Genomic DNA, 22105 nt, shown 5'->3' with positions numbered 1-22105 from the left:
GCCGAGTCGGTTCCGACTCATTGTGACCCTATAGGACAGAGTAGAACTGCCCCATAAAGTTTCCCAGGAGCGCCTGGTGGACTCGAACTGCTGACCCTTTGGTTAGCAGCCGTAGCACTTAACTACTATGCCACCAGGGTTTCCTTTGGTCTATATAAGTTTTTGTATGAGAGACTGACTTGATTTGTGAACTTTCACTTAAAGCCCAATAAAAAATAAAAAAGAGTACAACATGAGGATAAACTTTGTCTCCAGGGCTAGAGCTGGTGCTGCCAGGAAGAAGGATGGCAAAAACAAGCTGAGTGACATTTGGATGTTTAAGTCAGTACCTTTTCTATGTCCCTCCCTCTTGTTGTCTCTGCTTAGGTTACTGAAACTTAGGCCTCTTCTCTAAAGAGAGACCTGACAGGCAGAAGTCACTGTGATTCTCGTCAGAGCTTCCACCTCTGGATCAGACTCTGGATCAGAGCAAGAGAATGACTAGTTAGTAATTTAGAAAAAGGCTGGTCTTGACAGAAATTGAGAGCAGTTACCCTATAGGGATAATTTGTTACCATGAAATTCACACATGAGAATACAAAAAAAAAAAGACTCATTGCTGTTGAGTCGGTTCCGATTCATGGCAGCCCTATACTACATAGTATAGCTGCCCTATAGGGTTTCCATGGAGTGCCTGATGGTTTTGAACTGCTAACCTTTCGGTTAGCAGCCATAGCTCCTAACCACTACACCATCAGGTCTCCATGACAATATAAAGGAGAAAAGTAATAGAAGTATCCTTTCTTGCAGGAGCTAGGAGTAGTGCAATTAATTTGTGGAGTGAATTTAACTATGAATAAATCATTGAATGTGCTTTTTTTTTCCCCTTTAGAGCTCTTACTCCATTGGCTGTAGGTCTAAAAATAATCTTTTAAAGCTAACACTTACTTAGCAATTACTATGACAGGCTCTGATCTAAATGCTATGTGACAATATTATTATTCCCATTTCACTGAGATTATATAACTAGCCCAAAGTTACAAAACTACTGGGTTGCAGCCAGAAGGGGAACTCAGGCAGTCTGACTCCCATGGTTTGTGCTGTTACCTCAAAGATCAGGTCAGGCAGGTATTGTCTTCCTTTAGTTAAAGAGCCACAGTGCTATTCTCTACTGTCTCTTAGCCACAATTGTTCTGGGAAGGGAAATGGCCCTAGTGAATAGATGACAGCTTTGAGGTCAGAACACTCTTCTCCCCATTCTGATCAAAGGATAAGAACCTGTCATTTATCTTGTAACTCTTTCTGCACTGAAGAGCATGATTTCTAATTACATATTTACACAAAGCTTCCTCCCTAGTTTCCAGGGAAAAGAGAGCTGCTTTCTTTAACCAGTAAATAACAGGTGATTTAAGTTTTGTTTTGAATCACAAATTCTGATAAACTATTAAGACAGAGACTCCCTAAGGATCATTACCTCAGAGATTACCTTCCCTAAGGAAGAAGAAATGTTTCTTTATTCCCTTGATATTGTTTGATTTGGCTTTTATAGGCTTAGTATTTTCACTCAACTAACAACTATTCAGCACTGCTAAGAAAAAAAATCATTGTGAAAAACATAATTATCATTTGCTGAGTGCACAAAACTGGACCAGACACAGTCCCCTTATACTGACCCCTGGTACCATGATCCAAAAGCTCTATACAAATGTAATCTTATTTATTCCTCACAATAATGATACCCATTTTAAAGGTAAGGGCCTCAGGGAGACAATGTTTCAGAGCCCACACTCATGCCTGTACCTGTCTGACTTCAAGTCCCTTATTCTTAACCACTAGACTAAGCTACCCCCTGATAAGAGCTACTGAAACCCATAAAGTAGGATTCTTGCCTTCTTAGATCTGAAAGTGTCTCGGAAAATAAAAATAAATATGCATTTACTTGTAAAAAAGAAGTGTTTAGAACCAAGAATGGTAAATCCAAAGGGCTACTGTAATTTAGAAGAGCACATTCAATAATTTATTCATACTTAAGTTCACTCCAGAAATTAATTGCACTATGCCTAGCTCTGACAAAAAAGAAGACTTCTCTGATACCTCTCCCCTATATTCTCATGGAGTGTAAATTTGATGGTAAGAAAGAATCACTTTGGGGCAATTTCTCTCAACCTCTGCAAAGACTAGCCTTTCCCTAAATCACTAACTAGTCAAAACTTTCCCTAGACAGCCCCTGACTCCTACCCACATTTCCTGAGAACTTCTATCAACTGACTTTCAAGGTACTCAAAGCTCACAAATTCAATCCCAGTAGTTCAGATTCCCAGTGAAGTGCCACACACAAATTTGTTCTTCTTTGGTTTGCTTTTATCTCTTTCTGTCTTCCATTTTTCACCCCCAAATTCCACCTTGACAAAAATTGCCTATCCTATATCTCAATCTCTCAGACACTTGCTTATTTTCTCTGACACTAAACCAACAGACTCATAAAATTTTAGACCTTAAAAAACCCAAGAAACAATTTAATCCAGTGTTTCCCCAAACCTGACTGGTCATAACAATTACTTACAATGTTTGGTAAAAAGAAATTCTGGGCTCCACTCTGACTTTCTGAATCAGAACATCTAGGGGTGTGGATATTATAGCCGTATTTTTAAAGCTTCTCAAGGGAACTCAGTGCCAGAAACTTACGCATCCAAAGGACTAAATATTGCTTCTCCTCTTACAGACAAAGAGAGTAACGCCCACAGAAGGAAAATGACATGCCCAAAGTCACAGATCTAGATTCAGTGTTTAGGTTAACAATATTTCCAAGTGCTCTGTTCATGAGCCTATATGACCATCAGATTGGCTGGAATACTAAGCACAGGTAATGAAAAAATAACTCACCAGACTTCTGATTCCAGGTATAATGGAGTGGCTTAGGAAACCCTGGTAGCATAGTGGTTAAGAGCTACCGCTGCTAACCAAAAGGTCAGCAATTCAAATCCACCAGGCACTCCTTGGAAACCATATGGGGCAGTTCTACTCTGTCCTATAGGGTCGCTATGAGTAGGAATTGACTCAATGGCAATGAGTTTGGGTATATATATGAACTATTTTCAAGCTTTGGAAAGCAGACACCACAGGGCTTCATTCCTCGAGACAAGGCAAGAGCCTTAGGTGACTACCACACTTGCCCACCTTTCTCCAGGGAGGCAACTTCCAAACCAGGCACAATGAGGCCAAAAAACAAAAATGGTTTCAGGCTCTGTGGCTGAAATAAAGAAATATCAGAGTTTATGGATAGTAAGACACCTGGAATTTGTGAGACAAGGTATTGAGGGGAAGAGGCCACAGAAAAGGCCTTTCAAACATCTGCATAATGGACTCCCTTGGGTTCCTAGCTGAATCCTAAATTTTTGTACATTCAGGGCAAGCCTCCACAAGACCTGGCAGAGAACAGCTACTAGAGGCTAATAATTGAACAGAGATCAAAAACAATGCACAGTGCTAAGGAAAGTTGAGATTCTGACTTAATAAAACTGGAAAGACTTTGAGGAACACACCAGGGAGTAATATAAGACCCCAGAAAAAACCATAACCTAGAAGTGTGAACCAAGCCCTTGAAGCAAGGGCAAAACTGAAAAGACGCATAATAACAAAGATTCAACAGGATCAAGGTGGGCTGCTAGGAAAGTAACTGCATCTCAGAACAAAATTCAATGCTCCAGAGGAGGATAACATAATCCACAGTCTCTACAGCATATCTACGATGTTCAGCATAAAATAAAAAATTACTAGAAATGTGAAGAAGGAAGGAAATGTCACCAATAACCAAGAAGAACAACAATAAAAAAAAGTCAGTAGAAGAAGATGTGTATATGACCTAGATTTTGGAAATAGTCAAAAAGGCTTTAAAGTAACTATAATGAATATATTTTAATTTAGATAAAAATGGACAAAATGAATGGCACGTGGTGAGATCAAGAGAAACAATAAAAAGGATCAAATAGAAGTTCTCAAACTCATAATTATAATTGGAAGTAAAGAATTCATTAGATTGGCTTAACAGCACACTAAAAAAAAAAAGAACACCCATTGCTGTCGAGTAGATTAGTGGTTAAATGCTATGGCTGCTAATCAAAAGGTCAGCAGTTCAGATCCACCAGGCGCACCTTGAAAACTCAATGGGTCAGTTCTACTCTGCTCTACAAGGTCACTATGAGTCGATATGAACAGCAGACTGTTGTTGTTCTTAGGTTCCATCGAATGGGTTCTGACTCATAGCTGCCCTATGTACCACAGAGTGAAACACAACCTGGCCCGGCACCACGATCACAATCATTATTATGCTTGAGCCCATTGTTGTAGCCACTGTGTCAATCCATCTCATTGAGGGTCTTCCTCTTTTTCCCTGACATTCTACCAAGCATGATGTCCTACTCCAGGGACTGATCCTTCCTGACAACATGTCCAAATTATGTAAGATGCAGTCTCACTATCCTTGCTTAAAAGGAGCATTGTGGTAGTACTTCTTCCAAGACAGAGTTGTTCCTCCTTTTGGCAGTCTATGGAATATTCAATATTCTTTGCCAACACCAGAATTCCAAGGTGTCAATTGTTCTTTAGTCTTCCTTAATCATTGTCCAGCTTTTGCTTGCATATGATGTGATTGAAAATACTGTGGCTTGGGTCAGGCACACCTTAGTCTTCAAGGTGACAACTTTGCTTTTCAACACTTTAAAGAGATCTTTTGAAGCAGATTTGCCCAGTGCAATGTGTCTTTTGATTTCTTGACTGCTGCTTCAATTGGTGTTGATTGTGGATCCACGTAAAATAAAATCCTTGACAATGTCAATGCTTTCTCCATTTATCATGACATTGCTTATTGGCCCAGTTGTGAGGATTTTTGTTTTCTTTATGTTGAGGGGTGATCCACATCAAAGGTGGTGGTCTTTGATCTTCACCAGGAAGCAAGGCTGTGTAATCTGCATAACACAATTCTGATGCCCAGTTCTTCTTTCTATAATCCAGCTTCACATATTATTTGCTCCACATACAGATTGAATAAGTATGGTGAAAGGATACAACCCTGATGCATAACTTTCCTGACTTTAAACCGTGTAATAGCTCCTTGTTCTGTCTGAACAACTGCCTATTGATCTATGTACATGTTCCTCATGAGCAGAATTAAGCTAATGAGCACAAATAACAGCAGGCGAGGCACAGCAAACAAAGACTGTGTCATCAGGGCTCCTTGAAATAAAACATAAGTCAATAAAAATTATCAAAACTAAAATAGAAAAGATATAATATTAAAAGACTGTATTAACCAAAACCTTGGGGACAACACTAAATGGCCCAAATATGTGTAATCAGAGTTCCAAAAGATGAGTCAAGCAAGAATTGGGCAAAAAAATATTTGAAAAGAGAATAGAATTTAAAAATATATTGTTATCTGGGAATGAAATTGTTTTCTCCTTCTTAATAAGACCAGTTGCCAACAAGTCGATTCTGACAACACTATGTGCTAATGCCCAGGCTGCACCACAGATCAATTAGTTAAATCAGAGTGTCTGTGGGTGGGACCCAGACATCAATACTTATTAAACACTCCAGGTGATTGCACTATGTAGCCAATGTGGAGAAGCGCGGTCTTAGGTCCTCAAACCCCAAGAAAAACTAAGAAATTCCAGCCACCTAATGACATCTCATATTTTTATACATTCTGAATATTTGAAAAAAAATTTCTAAATCTGCATAATCCCATGTTATTTTTACAGCCAGCTTGGGAATTGATTTTAATTCCTTCATTTTTCAGATGCAGCAGTTGACTTGCCACTCAATGATACCCTGACACTGCACAGATTTGAGATAGGTATGCTCACATTCAGTGAATATTTGGAAATGGCATAAATGACAGGGAAATTTTAATTTCACTGCAAAACACATCTCCAACTTCAAAATATGAAATCTACTACTTCTTTCTTCTAGAATAAAGGTTATCAAACATTATCCAGCATCAGCATCATCTGTAAAGTTTGTTAAAACACAGATTGTTGGGCTTGGACACCATCCCCAGGATTCCAGATTCAGTAGGTCTGGAGCAAGGCCTGAGAGTTGGCATTTCTAATAAGCCCCAGGTGATGCCGATGGTCCAGTGACTACGCTTTGAGAACCACTGGTCTAGGATATTTGAAAAACAGTGGTAAAAATTCAAGATCTTGGCCCCTTTTCCTCTTCTCTTCATGATCTCTGAAAGTCTTAGGTGCTGGTCTTCCTCCCAGTAAACAGCAAGAGTGAGGGGAAGATGAATCAACACAGAGTCTAGAAGTTTATAATTTTAATGAGATGCCATTTATCTGTTTTGTCTTTTGATCCTTGTGAGTTTGGTGTCATATTACTTCTATATTTTCTTCTAATTTTTTTATGGTTTTGGGTTATACATTTAGGTCTTTGATCACTTTGCATTAGTATTTGTATATCCTGTGATGCATGGGTCTACTTTCATTCTTTTGCATGTGGAAATCCACTTGTCCTAGCACCATTTATTAAAGTGACTATTCTTTCCCCATTTGTTGGATTTGACACCCTTGTCAAAGATTAATTGACCACAGATGTGTGTGCTTATCTCTGGATTCTCGATTCTATTCCGTTGGTCTATAGGTCTATTATATACAAGTGCCAGACTGTTCTGATTACTGTAGCTTTACACAGGCAGTCTCCTGTTAGGAGCGTCTGACTTACAGACAACTCTTCCTTGCACTTTAAAGTTATGTAAATTTGCCCTCACTTTGAAATGATTGAACCAGTCCCTACTCACAACAAATTCTTCATTACAATCACCTTCACTTGCTGCAATGCAGCCTTTAAATCATTGGAAAGCCTTCAAGCCTTTTCTTATACTAAAGTAAGGCTAAAGAAGAATCATTGTCACCTGTTCTGACTTACCTGCACATTCAACTTAAAGACACAGTTACTGCCTGTACTATGTTTTGAGATCAGGAAGTGTGAGTCCTCCTACTCTATTCTTCTTTGTCAGGATTGGTTTGGCTATTTGAGACCCTTTGCATTTCTATATAACTTTGAGGATTGGTTTTTCCATTTATGCAAAGAAGGCTATTGGAATTTTGATGGTTATTGTGTTGAATTTATGTATGGCATTGGCTAATATTGACATCTTGACAATATTGACTCTTCCGATCCATGCCATGACATTAATGAGCCTTAAAAACATTAGGCTGAGTGAAATAAGCCAATAACAAAACAATAAATATTGTACGAGCTCATTAGTATGATATACCTAGAATAGGCAAGTGTATAGTCATCAGAGTTTAGTAGTGTTTACCAGAGGCAGAAGACAGGCGGAAAAGTGGAAGCATTTTTAGAAGACACTGAGTTTCTGTTTGTGGTGATGAAAAATTTGGCAGTGGATGTTGGTGATTGTTGCACAACATGATTGATGGAATAAGTCTCACTGAATTGTACTCATGAAAAATGTCGAATGGGCCAATATTGTGTTACATTTTTAAAACAATCAAAGAAACAGCCCAGGATCTCTAAGCTTGAGACAAATGCTCAAAACTAGCTTCATCAAGGGGAATTACAGCCTTTCATGAAGCTTTTCTTTCCCAGCCCCACAGGCTTCCAACCCCAGGAGAATGCCTGCAGAAAATCACTCTACTGTGACAGAGTTCATTCTAGGAGGATTAACAAATTGGCCAGAGCTCCAGCTCTCTCTCTTCTTCCTCTTTCTAGGGATCTACATGGTCACCATGGTAGGGAACCTGGGCATGATTCACACTCATTTGTCTGAATTCCCAGCTTCAAACCCCCATGTGCTACTTCCTCAGCAATTTGTCATTTGTAGATATGTGCTACTCCTCTGTCATTATTCCTAAAATGCTGGTGAACTTTGTGTCAGAGAAGAACAGCATATCTTATGCGGGATTCTTGTTACAGCTCTACTTTTTCCTTGTTTTTGTCATTGCCGAGTGTTACATGCTGGCAGTGATGGCCTACAACTGCTCTGTTGCCATCCACAGCCCTTTGCTTTATAACATCATTATGTCGCATCAAATCTGCTCCCTAAAAGAGGCCCCAGATAAGTAACACATTACTGAAAAAGAAGAACAAAGTGGGAGGCCTTACTTTACCTGATTTTAGAACCTATTACACCACCACAGTAGTCAAAACAGCCTGGTACTGGTACAACAACAGATACATGGACCAATGGAACAGAATTGAAAATCCAGACATAAATCCATCCACATATGAGCAGTTGATATTTGACAAAGGCCCCAAAACAGTTAAACAGGGAAAAGACAGTCTTTTTAACAAATGGTGCTGGCATAACTGGATAGCCATCTGCAAAAAAATGAAACAAGACCCCTACCTCACTCCATGCACAAAAACTAAGTCAAAATGGATCAAAGACCTAAATATAAAATCTAAAACGATAAAGATCATGGAAGAAAAAATAGGGACAACGTTAGGAGCCCTAATACATGGCATAAACAGTATACAAAACATTATAAAGAACGTAGAAGAAAAACTAGATAACTGGGAGCTCTTAAAAATCAAACACTTATGCGCACCCAAAGACTTCACCAAAAGAGTAAAAAGACTACCTACAGACTGGGGAAAAGTTTTTAGCTATGACATTTCTGATCAGCGCCTGATCTCTAAAATCTACATGATACTACAAAAAGACAAATAACCCAATTAAAAAATGGGCAAAAGATATGAATAGACACTTCACTAAAGAAGACATTCAGGTAGCTAACAGATATATGAAGAAATGTTCACGATCATTAGCCATTAGAGAAATGCGGATCAAAACTACAATGAGATTTCATCTCACTCCAACAAGGATGGCATTAACCCAAAAAACACAAAATAATAAATGTTGGCGAGGCTGTGGAGAGATTGGAACACTTATACACTGCTGGTGGGAATGTCAAATGGTACAACCACTTTGGAAATCGATTTGGTGCTTCCTTAAAAACCTAGAAATAGAACTACCACACGATCTAGCAATCCCACTCCTTGGAATATATCCTAGAGAAATAAGAGCCTTTACACGAACAGATATATGCACACCCATGTTTACTGCAGCACTGTTTACAATAGCAAAAACATGGAAGCAGCCAAGGTGCCCATCAACAGATGAATAGATAAATTATGGTATATTCACACAATGGAATACTACATATCGATAAAGAACAGTGAGGAATCTGTGAAACATTTCATAACATGGAGGAACCTGGAAGGCATTATGCTGAGTGAAATTAGTCAGTTGCAAAAGGACAAATATTGTTTAAGACCACTATTATAAGAACTTGAGAAATAGTTTAAACTGTGAAGAAAGCTTTCTTTTGTGGTTACGAGAGGGGGGAGGGAGGGAGGGTAGGAGAGGGGTATTTACTAACTAGACAGTAGATAAGAACTACTTTAGGTGAAGGGAAAGACAGCACACAATACAGGGGAGGTCAGCACAATTGGACTAAACCAAAAGCAAATAAGTTTCCTGGATAAACTGAATGCTTTGAAGGCCAGCTTAGCAGGGGCAGGGGTCTGGGGACCATGGTTTCAGGGGACATCTAAATCAATTGGCATAATAAAATCTATTGACAAAACATTCTGCATCCCACTTTGAAGAGTGGCATCTGGAGCCTTAAACACTAGCAAGCAGCCATCTAAGATGCGTCAATTGGTCTCAACCCACCTGGATCAAAGGAGAATGAAGAACACCAAGAACACAAGGCGATTACGAGCCCAAGAGAGAGAAAGGGCCACATGAACCAGCAACTACATCATCCTGAGACCAGAAGAACTAGATGGTGCCTGGCTACATCCGATGACTGCCCTGACAGGGAACACAACAGAGAATCCCTGAGGGAGCAGGAAAGCAGTGGGATGCAGACCCAAAATTCTCATAAGACCAGACTTAATGGTCTGACTGAGACTGGAAGGACCCCAGTGGTCGTGGCCCCCAGACTTTCTGTTTCCCTAGGACAGGAACCATTCCTGATGCCAACTCTTCAGACATGGATTGGACTGGACAATGGGTTGGAGAGGGATGCTGGTGAGGAGTGAGCTTCTTGGGTCAGGTGGACACTTGAGACTATGTTGGCTTCTCCTGCCTGGAGGGGAGATGAGAGGGTGCAGGGGGTTAGAAACTGGTGAAAAGGACATGAAAAGAGAGAGTGGAGGGAGAGAGCAGGCTGTCTCATTAAAAAAAAAATTTTTTTTTTTTTTTTAGGGGGAGAGTAATTGGGAGTGTGTAGCAAGGTGTATATGGGTTTTTGTGTGAGAGACTGACTTGATTTATAAACTTTCACTTAAAGCACAATAAAAATCATTTAAAAAAAAAAAATCTGCTCCTTGCTAGTGGCTGTGGCCTACCTCAAGGGGCTCATTGGCTCAACAGTAGGAACCACCCTCATATTAAAACTGTCCTATTGTGAGATTTTTTTTATTGTGAGAGCCTCATCAGTCATTACTTCTGTGACATCCTTCCTCTCATGAAGCTCTCCTGCTCTAGCACCTATGACATTGAGCTCACAGTTCTCTTTTTGGCTGGATTCAACATCATAGTCACCAGTTCAACAGTCCTTTTCTCTTATGCCTTCATCCTCTCCAGCATCCTCCATATCAGCAGCACAAAGGGCGGGTCCAAAGCCTTCAGCACCTGCAGTTCCCACCTTACAGCTGTGGGAATGTTCTATGGATCTAGTGCATTCATGTATCTAAAACCTTCCACAGCCAGTTCTTTGGCCCAGGAGAATGTGGCCTGTGTATTTTACACCACAGTGATCCCGATGCTGAAAACTCTGTGAGGACCAAGGAGGTGAAGGCTTCCATGCAGAAAACACTGAGAAGAAAACTGTCTTGATGCAAGTGTTATTATTCTTTCTCCTTTTGAAAAGTAAGTTGTTATAAATACCAGAGGAAAGTCCATCCATGGACAGAGAACACAGATTCTGCACATGGTTGGTGAATGTCTTCTCTCTTCTCTCTTCCTTCACACCCTCTCTCATGTCTTACTATTTGCAACCAGCTGTTTTCAAGTTCCTATTTTCTTTCATTTCAGATCTATTGTCTCTATCCTGAGCCCTTTGCTAAACATTTACTAACTTAATTGTAATTTAACATAAATTTTAAATTTTCTGCATTGGTTTGAGAGTCATCCGTTGTTTTATTACCGTCTATAGAGAAAATACTACTCAACCCAGTTCTTAGTTTTTTGTTTTGTTTAGTTTTGTTTTTCATTTGGGAGTATACAAAGCAAAAACCTTTGAACATAAAAGAGACCTAGAAGTGATACACAGTCTCTCCCTCATCCATATTTCTCCCTCTACTCTTTTACTCCTCTCTGCTTATTGCTGCCCAAGAAATACTACCTGATTCCTTTATTTAACTGCCTTTGTAATAATAACACTAACATTTTTTGGATACCAACTCTAAGCCAGGCAACTCTACTAAGTGCTTTATATGCATTATTTCAATTATACTTTACAACAAGTACGTACTATTTTATCCCACTTACCAGATACAGAAATTTGGTTTAGTAACTTGCTCAAGGCCACATAGTTGTTAAACAGACAACAGCAGTATTCCAACCCAAGCCAACTCCAGAGCCCGTGTCTTGGCTACTAAATTATCCCCTTCACTTTAGGCTTACAGTCTCTTTGGACAGTCCATTGATCCTGCCCTAATTGTGCTCTTCCAATTCCAAATGCCTCCTGAAAATAATTTCTCAAATCCCCTCCTTTTATCATCTGGCCCAGCCTCTCTCCCTTTACAGACAACTTCTTTGAGGTGTCTAGGGAAAGATTACAGCAGAGTAACCATCTCAACCTGATTTGCCTGGCACATTACCAGCTTCATCACTGAAAGCCCCACATCCTGGTAAACCCCTCAGTCCTAGGCAAACCAGGACAGTTGATTACCCTAGGTTATATATTGCTCTAAAATACCTTGTCCTGCCTAAATAACTGATAGATCTACATCCCCTGCCTACCTCACTCAGTAGATCCACTTGCTAAGGGAAAATATCTCTTTCCCTCTTGGTCTATAACAATACCAAGGATACATGTTTTAGACTCAGCAGCCTGACAGAGTGCTAAAGATTCATCCTCTTGCCACTTATGGCTATTTTGGGCACAATAATTTATCAATCGGTGGTTTATTACGGGAAACAGAAATAGCTCTAGGTGACTCAAGAAGAGATTTAATACCGGGAATTGTATGCTTAGAGTTTGGGGAATGACTGAAGAAGAAGGGATGAGGAAGTCCCCACTGGGCTATGGAGTCCAAAAGATCCCAGAGTAGATATGACATTCCGCTCAATACTGCCCCCAGGAAAAATGTTACTTACATCCATGAAACTGGTAAATAAACAGCAGAATCCTAGGACAAGCATTACCTGGAAACTTGTTAGAAACTCACATTTTTGGGCCCCACTCCAGACCTGCTGAATTACTGAGTGGGGCCCAGTAATCTGTATTTTAATAAGCCCTAGGGTGGAAACCCTGGTGGCTTAGTGGTTAAGAGCTATGGCTGCTAACCAAAACATTGGTAGTTCAAATCCACCAGGCACTCCTTGGAAACTCTATGGGGCAATTCTACTCTGTTCTATAGCGTCGCTATGAGTCGGAATCGACTCGACGGCAACAAGTTTCGGGTTTTGTTTGTTTGGTTTAGGGTGATTTTTTGTAGAGGGTGAGCAAAAAAAGAAGAAAACCCTCGACAAGATGGATTGACACAGTGGCTGCAACAATGGGCTCAAACATACCTACTGTTGTGGGATAGCACAGGATCAGGCAGCATTTCATTCTGTTATACATGGATCACAACTTGATAGCGCTGATTCTGTTACATACTGAAAATATGAAAACCACCTCACTCCCATCTTCCAGCTCTCAACAAGTGCATTTAATCAATGGAAATTAATTCACATCTAGGCTCCACCTGCTAGGGAATCTAGAATGTGTAGCTTTTAGCTTTTTTTAACATCTCTGACTTGAAGGAGGGTGGAACTGAAGTTGAGAGAGCTGATTCATGGTGACCCCATGTGTGTCAGATGAGAACTATGTTTTCAATTGCTGATTTTTCAGAAGTAGTTCACCAGGCCTTTCTTCCAAGGTACCTCAACACAAACTCCAACCACCAACCTTTCAGTTAGAGCTTAGCAGGTTAATCATTTACACCACCCAGGGACTCCAATATTGAGAGAGCCCATTCCAAAGTGGCTACTGTAACCATTTTCACCTGAACTTTCCCCAGCAAGAACTGATATTCCTACCACTGCAGATCCCCTCTAATTAGAAGAAAATGTAGAAAATATCTTTGTTATCTAAAGACTGTAAACCACAAAGTAAAAAAAAAAAAAAGCAGTGAGTGTGATTACCTCAAACATTAGGAGTTTTTTCAGCAAAGGATCCCAGATACAGAGTTAATAGAAATATAGCAGAATGGGAGAAGATATATAACTAGTATGTCTAATAAAGTCCTGAGAATCAACAAGAAAAAGACATCAACAGGAAAATGGGCAAGGTATACATAGCACACAATTTACAGAAGAGAAAAACTGAAGTGCTACCGAACATATACAAACTAAAAAAATAAGATATCGCTTTACGTCTGTCCCATTGCCATGGAGTCTGATTTCAATTCATAGTGACCCAAAAGTCAGAGAACTGCCCCATAGGTTTTTTGAGGCTGTGATCTTTATGAATGCATACCGCTATATCTTTCTCCTGCAGCTGGTTGGTTCGAACAGCTAACCTTTCAGTTAGCAGCCAAGCACTTAACCACTGCACCACCTGTAAGACTGGTGAAAATTAAAAAGATGAGTAGTGTTAAGTGTTGGTGAGGATGTGGGGATTTAGGAACCCTCATGCATGATGCTGTTCTGGAGACTGTAAGACAAAAAAATAAATAAATAAAGACATGACTTAGGAAAAACGAGTATATGCATCTATGAAAACAAGCCCATTGCTGTCAAGTTGATTCCCACTCATACCGACCCTGTAGGGCACAGTAGAACTGTCCCACAGGGTTTCCAAGGCTGTAAATCTTTACAGAAGCAGACTGCCATATCTGTCTTCTGCAGAGCCACTGGTGGGTTTGAACCATCAACCTTTCAATTAGCAGCTGAGGTTTAACCACTGCAGCACCAGGGCTAAGACCTAGCAATTCTGGTCCTGAATATGTATCCCAAAAGGATTCTCTCCTAGGCCGTAAGAGGGCATGTACAAAGACATTAACTGCACCATTATTTGTGGTGATGGCAAATTAGAGACAAAATAGATCTCCACCATTGGGAAACTTGCAGCAGTTAGGAGCAAAGAATTAGCTATAGACAACAAAGATAGATCTTAGAGGCCAGTGCTGAGTGAGGAAATTAAGAAAGATAATGAGATATAAAATTATATTGCATAAAAATATTATTTATGTGTACCAAAAATAGAAATCCCTGTGTGGTGAAAATGGTTAACACGCTTGGCTACTAACCACAAGGTTGGAGATTCAGAAGACAGGCCTGGTGCTCTAATTCTGAAAAATCAGCCATTGAAAACCCTATGGAGCACACTTCTACTCTGACACGCATAGGGTCTCCATTGGTCAGAATCAACTCCACAGCAACTGGTTTGTTTTTAGTATAGTAAAAATATATACACAGGTGATAGTTGCACAACATTGAAAATGTACTAGATTCCACTCTAAAATGGTTAATTTTATGCTACATGAATTCTAACTCAATAATAGAAATGCACCAAAACCAAACCCATTGCCATCAAGTCAATTCCAACTCATAGCGACCCTATAGGACAGAGTAGAACTGCCCCATGGGGCTTCCAAGGCTATAATTCTCCAATGGAGTGGCTGGTGGGTTCCAAACACCAACCTTTCAGTTAGCCACCAAGTATTTAACCACTGTGCTACAAGAGCTCTAATACATTACGCACAAACCCACAAAAGCATGTATAGAAAAAATAACATAAAATGTACATTAAGCAAGTTATAATAACTGCCCAAAGAAATAAGCTGCAAGGAAATGGGGAGTGGAAGAAAAAGGAACAGAAATAAAAATTCTTTTCTAAGGCTATCCCCAGGTATATATACCAGTCAACACAGCAAAGAAGCCTCGGATCAGAGCTGTTGAATAGGAGATAGGCAGGCCTGCCCTTAATTCCTGTGTGGCCTTGGAAAAGGCTATCTGAATATTTAAAAGGTATAAATCAAGATAACAAAATATTAAGTGTTTTCTTTATCCTACCTTGAAAAATAAACCTTCACAACAAGGTAGGAGGCCAGAGTCAAACTTAGAAATCTCAAAATTCTAAGAGATCCATGCCAGAATGTGGCACTATAATGTGAGGAACTATGTAGATAGATCAAGAGGCAGTCATTGCAACAGAACAAGGGGATACTCATGGCTTAAAGCCAGGAAAGTGGTGCATCAGGGTTGTATCATTTCACCACACTTACTCAATCTGTATGCTGAACAAATAATCTGAGAAACAAGTATATGAAGAAGAATGGAGCATCAGGATTGGAGGAAGACTCATTAACAATCTGCATTATGCAAATAACACAACCTTGCTTGCTGAAAGTGAAAAGGGCTTGAAGCATTTACTAACAAAGACCAAAGACTACAGCGTTCAGTATGGATTACGCTTCAACATAAAGAAAACAAAAATCCTCACAACTGGACCAATAAGCAAAAAAAATGATAAATGGAGAAAATATTAAAGTTGGCAAGGATTTCATTTTACTTGGAACCACAATCAACACCCATGGAAGCAGCAGTCAAGCAATCAAACAACACATTGCATTGGGCAAATCTTGAGTTTGCAAATCCTTGGAGGAGGACAGTCCAGGTGAATTGTTGATTGTCCCAAGTAAAGGCAAATAAACATTTGTTTCCAGGTTCAACGGGAATACTGAAAAATGCACTACAAAGGTCTATCACGGTAAAGCATGCCGCATCAGGGGGAACATTGGAAAGCAATAAATGTGGGCTAGGGACAACAGAAAATCTAAGAATAATATTGTGGTTAATTGCACGTGGGTCCTGACCAGATCTCCAACGTCTACCATGAGTTTTCATAACTGGAAGGACAGGTGTGTTACAAGGACTAGTGCAGGGGACAATTAATCCTTTAGAAAGAAAATCCTGAATAATAGGGGTTATTCCTTCCTATGCTTCTGGCTTAAGTGAATCTTGGGGAATTTTAGGCAAAGGCTTAGATGTGTCCACTTGAATTTTAGTAGGTTCAGTGGACAGAACTTGGCCAACATCTGTAGAAGTAGTGGTCCACAAGGTTTGAGGAATCTGAGAAATAATTTCAGGGTGAAGAGAGCCTGAACAAACAGAATTTTGAAAGGGTATAGTAAGAGCTTGCATATGGCAAAGGGTCTCTTCCTTTTGAATGTTATCCATCCCTAAATTCTGATTCTCAGGCAAGATGAGTAATGTTTCACCTTTTCATTAAATTGTAAATGGCCATTCCATTTAGATAAAATATCTCTTCCTATTAAATTTACAGGGGTGTCAGAGATTAACAAATAAGGATTTAAATCCACTTGGGATCCAAGATATATTTGGCACAGGTTGAGAATGAACTACTGTTTGTTCCGTATTTGTAACTCCCACTGTTTTAGAAGTTTTTGTACTCCAGGCCAGGGATTTTTGGAAACATGTGGGATTAAGGCAGAGAGTGTAACTCCTGCATTAATTAAAACTTAACAAGGTTCTCCATCGATGTGCGTAGTTGTTTCTCCTTGAGGGTTTAGAGCTACCATAGGAACAGGAAAAGTCCCTGTTTTGTCCCTCGAGCCCCTTTATTCTGAATCAGAGAATGGAGAGGCAGTTGAGTTGGGAATCTTAAGTCTATTCTTTAATTTAAAGCATTCATTTTTCCAATGGCCAGGTTTCTTATAATAACGGCAGTAGCTAGTTTTATATCCATAGGAGGATTTGAATTTTCTTTTCTGGGTAGGCCCTTGTACCTGCTGTAACTGGAGGGTCATTAGCTTATTAGCTTTAGCAGTCTGCTTCATTTCTAAGGTTTGGGCAAGCTCATGAGCTAAATTAACCAATTCCATAGTGGGTGCAGCTTCCAAATCTAAACAGTGCATTTTAACTAAGGCTGAAATTTGAGGTTCGAGTCTAGGAATAATTGGGCATGAAACTCACACACATTTTCATCTTTACCTTGTATTCAAGAATGAACTTTTGTCCAATCAATTATCAGAGGAAATGCCTTAAGGATTACCTCACATAACTTTGTACCCCTAGCTCAAGTGACAAAGGTTTCAGCTGTTTTGCCTGTATCCAAGGCTAAGTCATCTTGGGGATATTTCAATTCAGCATGTTCTAACCATAATTTGGCTTCCCTGGGGCCAACTAACATATGGACTAGCTGATATAAATCAGACAACCCAGGCTGATAAGCATTAATAAAGACTTTGAACTCTCTAGCAAACCTATAAGGATCCTCACATAAATTTGGAAAATCTTTAGCAATATTATGGAGTTCTGTACAAGTTCAGGGAATAAAAGAAATAACGGTGTTCGCTGGATTTTCTCTAGTGTCCACTCCAGATTCTGCAGGAATAATCTTAAAAGGCATTTCAGGAATGGGGTTTGGACTCTCTGGGTTTGGATTTCCTGGCTTTGAGTCTTTAGCAAACTCTTTAGAGAAGAAAGGAAGCTCAAAGTGTTTCCAGAAGGGTAATAAGGTAGAGGAGGGTACAGAGGAGCAGATGCTGGCAGAGAAGCAGAGGGAGCCATAGAGGAGGGAGTAAGTATAGCAGAGTTCTGACTGTGCAATTCCTTGTCAAGTTACTTGAGGAACTGTATTTGGCAACTCTTTATTCATTTAGTTAATTTAATGACAGTATCTTCCAAAGAGGCTGTTTTACTCCTTTGATGTCTTTTAAACCAAAAAACCAAACCCATTGCCGTCAAGTTGATTCCAACCCATAGCAACCCTAGAGAGACCTCAAAATGCCAATCAGAATATATTTCCCATTGAAACTTCTTAATCCAGGACCCCTTCTGTCCTAATTTACTGCACAGAAAAATTAATTTAGAAATGTCAAAGGTTCCCCAAAGTAGCCACTCATCCAAACTGCCTTTAGTTAAGTCATGTCAAGTAGACAAAAATAAACATGCTGAAGAACCAAGATGCTCTTTCATGTAGTGAGCAGAGTCCTCAGAGGGGGCTTAGTATTGCACTTAGATTGGCATTTCCCATATTCCCAAAGGCAGCATAAGGTTAGCTTCAGAAGCTTTTCAAACAAAAGGTCAGAGCTTTCAGTTTCTCAGAACTGGATAATGTCCCTAACAAAGGAACACCATGGGGCTTTGGGGTGTGGCTTTTTAAGGTTCTGAGATCTTTGAGCAAGGACCGGGACTATATGGAACCTTAAACCAAAGGAACCTATGTTCCATTTGTAAAAACAGAAAGGAAAGAGAAAGACAAACCCTTCAGTGAGCTCGGGGAGCTTCTTATGCAGAGAGGGTGAAGGCTTCAACTCAAGAAGTATTTACCTGGCCACAACTCCTGGGATCCTGTGAAAGTGGAAAAGCTCAAGGAAGCCAGTGCTGGCACCAAAGCTCCCATTTCCCGCTATCCTGGAGGCTGTGGAGGCAAATTCACTTTTGGGGTCCCTTCATGATCACCAAGAAATGACATAGTGAAACACCAGACTTAAAATAGAAATAAAAATAGAGAGTTTATTGAAGGATAGCAATGTTTCGTGAAACAAGAGACACACAATCACCCAGGCAGGATGCTGCAGTATTCCAAACTGCAAGGAAAGAGAGAGGTTTTTATCAGGTAAAACAAACAAAAAGGTTGTGCTTCATGGGGGGTTGGGGGGGCGTACGGATGAGAATACATGACAAAAATTACAAGGGGAGCTGTTAAACTATAATCTTAAACATTTTTCTTAACATTAGTAAGTTTATTTGTTAACATCCTGAGATTTGTATAACAAAGGATTTTGTTAGAATTGAGTCAGTTTTCTGTCACAGCTGCAAGTCAGTTTCTTCCTTTTATCTTAAAGTCTACCATAGCTACAGATTTATAAGCAGCCAGCAGAAATGGAGCAAAAGTCTCAGTGGGTGATTTAGGATGAAGTCTTAATTTAAAATGCTCTAATCTGAGGGAGTCAAAGTAGAAAATTAGGAACTATAGGACTAGATCTTGGTTACAGAATTATGAGACAACGGTAGGCCCCATTTTCATTTTCAATTCTATTTCCTAGCCTCTTGCTGACCAAAGTATTTTCCTGTGACAGTTGACTGTGTGTCAGCTTGGCTGGGCCATGATTCTCAGTGTTTATATGTGATCACCCCCATGATGGGATCTGCTGTGAGTAGCTAATCAGTTGAAAGAGAGTTTCCCTGGCTGTGTAGCATGTATCTGAATATGAGTGGACGTTTTGGCTTTTGACTACTCTGGATCCTGCAGCTACTTCATGTTCACCTGACCTCTGGTTCTTGGGACTTGAGCTAGCAGCTTACCTGCGATCTTGGGATTCGTTGATCTTCACGCCTGTGAGCAAGAGTCCTGCTCTCTCACCTGACTATCTTGGGTTCACCAGCCCCTGTCGCTATGTGAATCCAGAAAAGCCTCTATCCTGATCCATGGACTTGGGATATTCCAGCCTCTACAATGGCATGAGCCATTTCTTTGATTTAAATCTCTATATATTTATTTATACGCTTTACTGGTTTTGCTTCTGTAGAGAACCCAGCCTAAGACATTTCTGTAAGAAAAGCTGCACAAACATTCTTGAAAAACATCTTTTTAACCAACAATTCCTTACATAAGCTAAAGCTCTGATCCTTGTTCTCTTTGTGTTACAAGTAGTTAAACTTTTACAGGAAGGCTAAATAGTATTTTTTAATTCAAAATGGAGTCTCAATTTAGGTCTAAGGTCAGTCATTCAGCAATGCCAAGCACCCCAGTTTTAAGGTTTGCTTACTCAAATATCAATCAGTCTTCACTATTCTGTGGGATCATCTATACACCTCTTTACAGATAAGAAAAACAGGGCTAAGTGACTTATCCAGAGTCACATGGTGAACAACAGGTACTGCCATCCCTGGTCTTTTGTTTGCAGATGTCAAAGTTCATGCCCTTTCTACTTCCATACCCTGCTATGCATTCCGTAGCTTTTTAGAAGGATATAATTGTATTTGAAACTCTCGGAAAATGTCCAGGGAGGAGGCATGGGAAGGATGAACTTTAGCATCAAATGCACTACAGTTCTGGAAAAGGAGCCACAGTCCAGAACTAAAGTCTTTACCGGGACAAAGAAGAAAATGCAGGCAAAAGAATGCCAGGCAGGGTTATGGAGCTTCCATTCTCATCCCAAACCACAAAATGAGAGCCTTCAATTTAAGCAAAATCCACTCAAATTCCACACCAATTACAAAGAGTCTCTGACCCCAGAGCCCTCCGTTTCCCCATCACCCTGCGGAAAATACCTCGATTGTGAAAGTTTAACATAAAGCCATGGGCTCCACAGGCTCAGGGACAACCCAAGGTAAGCAGCCTAGCCTTAGGCCAGCTGAAGTTGGACCCTCCTCTAGAAAAGACCCATACAAGGCCAACCCTCTCTCTAATTACCAGGGCCCTGATCAGTCATTTAGAAAACCATCTCCTGCTCCTAGCATGGACAATCACTCAGAGCCAACTGCCTGAAGCTGTAGTGTCCTCATTTTACCTATCCTGGGATCCCCTCCTGCTGGCTCTGCACCCCTATGCTCATTAGTACCGTGTCACTTGTACACACACAGGTGTGGAGAACACGTTCCCAGAAGCCCTGCTGCCTAATCAGATGGCCAAGATCATAGCTTTGAGGTTCCTTCATTGCTGATGACCCTGGCCCAGAACTTCTCCTCCATTATTTTTCTGCCACTACCCAGTGCAGGGGAGGAGTCTCCACTACCTTATTTCACTCTTTGCATGGGATTTGGAGTAAGACAGCTCTTAGTGTGAATCATACATGGGCCAAGGCTTATTACTTTGAGTCAGGCTGCATTACCCAAAAAGCAGATGAAACATGCTTTAAAAAAAAAAATACAGTTGCCATTAAGTCAATTCTGACTCATAGCAACCCTATGTGTGTCAGAGTTGAACGGTGTTCCACAGGGATTTTCAATGGTTATGGGTGGACGTTAACCTTCAAACTTTCGGTTAGCAGCTTAGCATTAGCCATTTGCATCACACAGGGACTAGGCTGGAAAAGAAAAACCTTATTAGAGGCAGAGACTGGGTTAGAAAAGAACCTTATTAGAGGCAGAACCAGTCCCTTAGCTCCATAATGAGAATTTCTATCACTGTATCAGGAGAATGCTAGATTTCACACAAAGGAAGAAGAGTGAGGTAGGAATGTGTATTTCTCCTTGCCTCTTTCTGCACTTAGCTGTGCCCTTCCCTTATAAATTCATCTGCAGGTTTGAAATGTGTACACAAAGCATACCACCAGTCCAGGTTGGGCTGTACTAGGTGGTGTGCCAGGACGCCAGTCCTCACAGCATCTCAGTCAGATTCAGTAGTTACCCAAGCTCAGGACCTGGCCTTGAACCAGGAATAAGAACTAGGAAGACACCTAGAGATATCATGCTCTTTGCCGCTATTACTTCAATCAACCCAACCCCAGATTCAAAGAAGGGAAGGAGGTGGTCCCCAAAACATTCTGTTCTAGGACTCTAGGAGAAGAAGGACATGAAGAGACATGGGATGCAGCCACTCTCACTTTAGAGTCATCAGAGCTGGATCTTAAGCCACGTCTCTCCTACTTCCTAGAAGGGAAATGGTTGAGAAAATGTAGGAGGAATAGTCCTGAGCCTAGATCCTTCTTTTCTCTGTTGTTGTTGTTAGGTACCATCAAGTCAGTTCCAACTCATAGCAACACTATCTACAGTAGAACAAAACACTGCCAGGTCCTGCACCATCCTCACAATGATTGCTATGCTTGAGCCCATTGTTGCAGCCACTGTGTCTTCCTCTTTTTTGCTGACCTCTGCTTTACCAAGCATGATGTCCTTCTCCAGGGACTGGTCCCTCCTGATAACACGTCCAAAGCATGTCAGACGAAATCTCAGCATTCTCCCTTC

At 40.4% G+C, this 22105-nt stretch overlaps 1 protein-coding gene across 1 annotated transcript; it reads left to right on the top strand.

Moving 5' to 3' along the window:
- Positions 1–7593: 7593 nt before the first annotated feature.
- On the top strand, positions 7594–10979 carry LOC111752650 (olfactory receptor 8A1). The gene is given in 5 exon segments (XM_023557004.2): positions 7594–7754; positions 7756–8027; positions 10326–10431; positions 10434–10785; positions 10788–10979. Coding segments are annotated over 5 exon segments (933 nt in total). The 5' UTR covers positions 7594–7616; the 3' UTR covers positions 10853–10979.
- Positions 10980–22105: the final 11126 nt, after the last annotated feature.

The sequence above is a fragment of the Loxodonta africana genome, chromosome 15, assembly GCF_030014295.1.
Source record: "Loxodonta africana isolate mLoxAfr1 chromosome 15, mLoxAfr1.hap2, whole genome shotgun sequence".
Classification (NCBI taxonomy): Eukaryota; Metazoa; Chordata; class Mammalia; order Proboscidea; family Elephantidae; genus Loxodonta; species Loxodonta africana.
The sequence above is the reverse complement of the archived record's forward strand: the minus strand, read 5'-3'. Positions and strand labels throughout refer to the sequence as shown.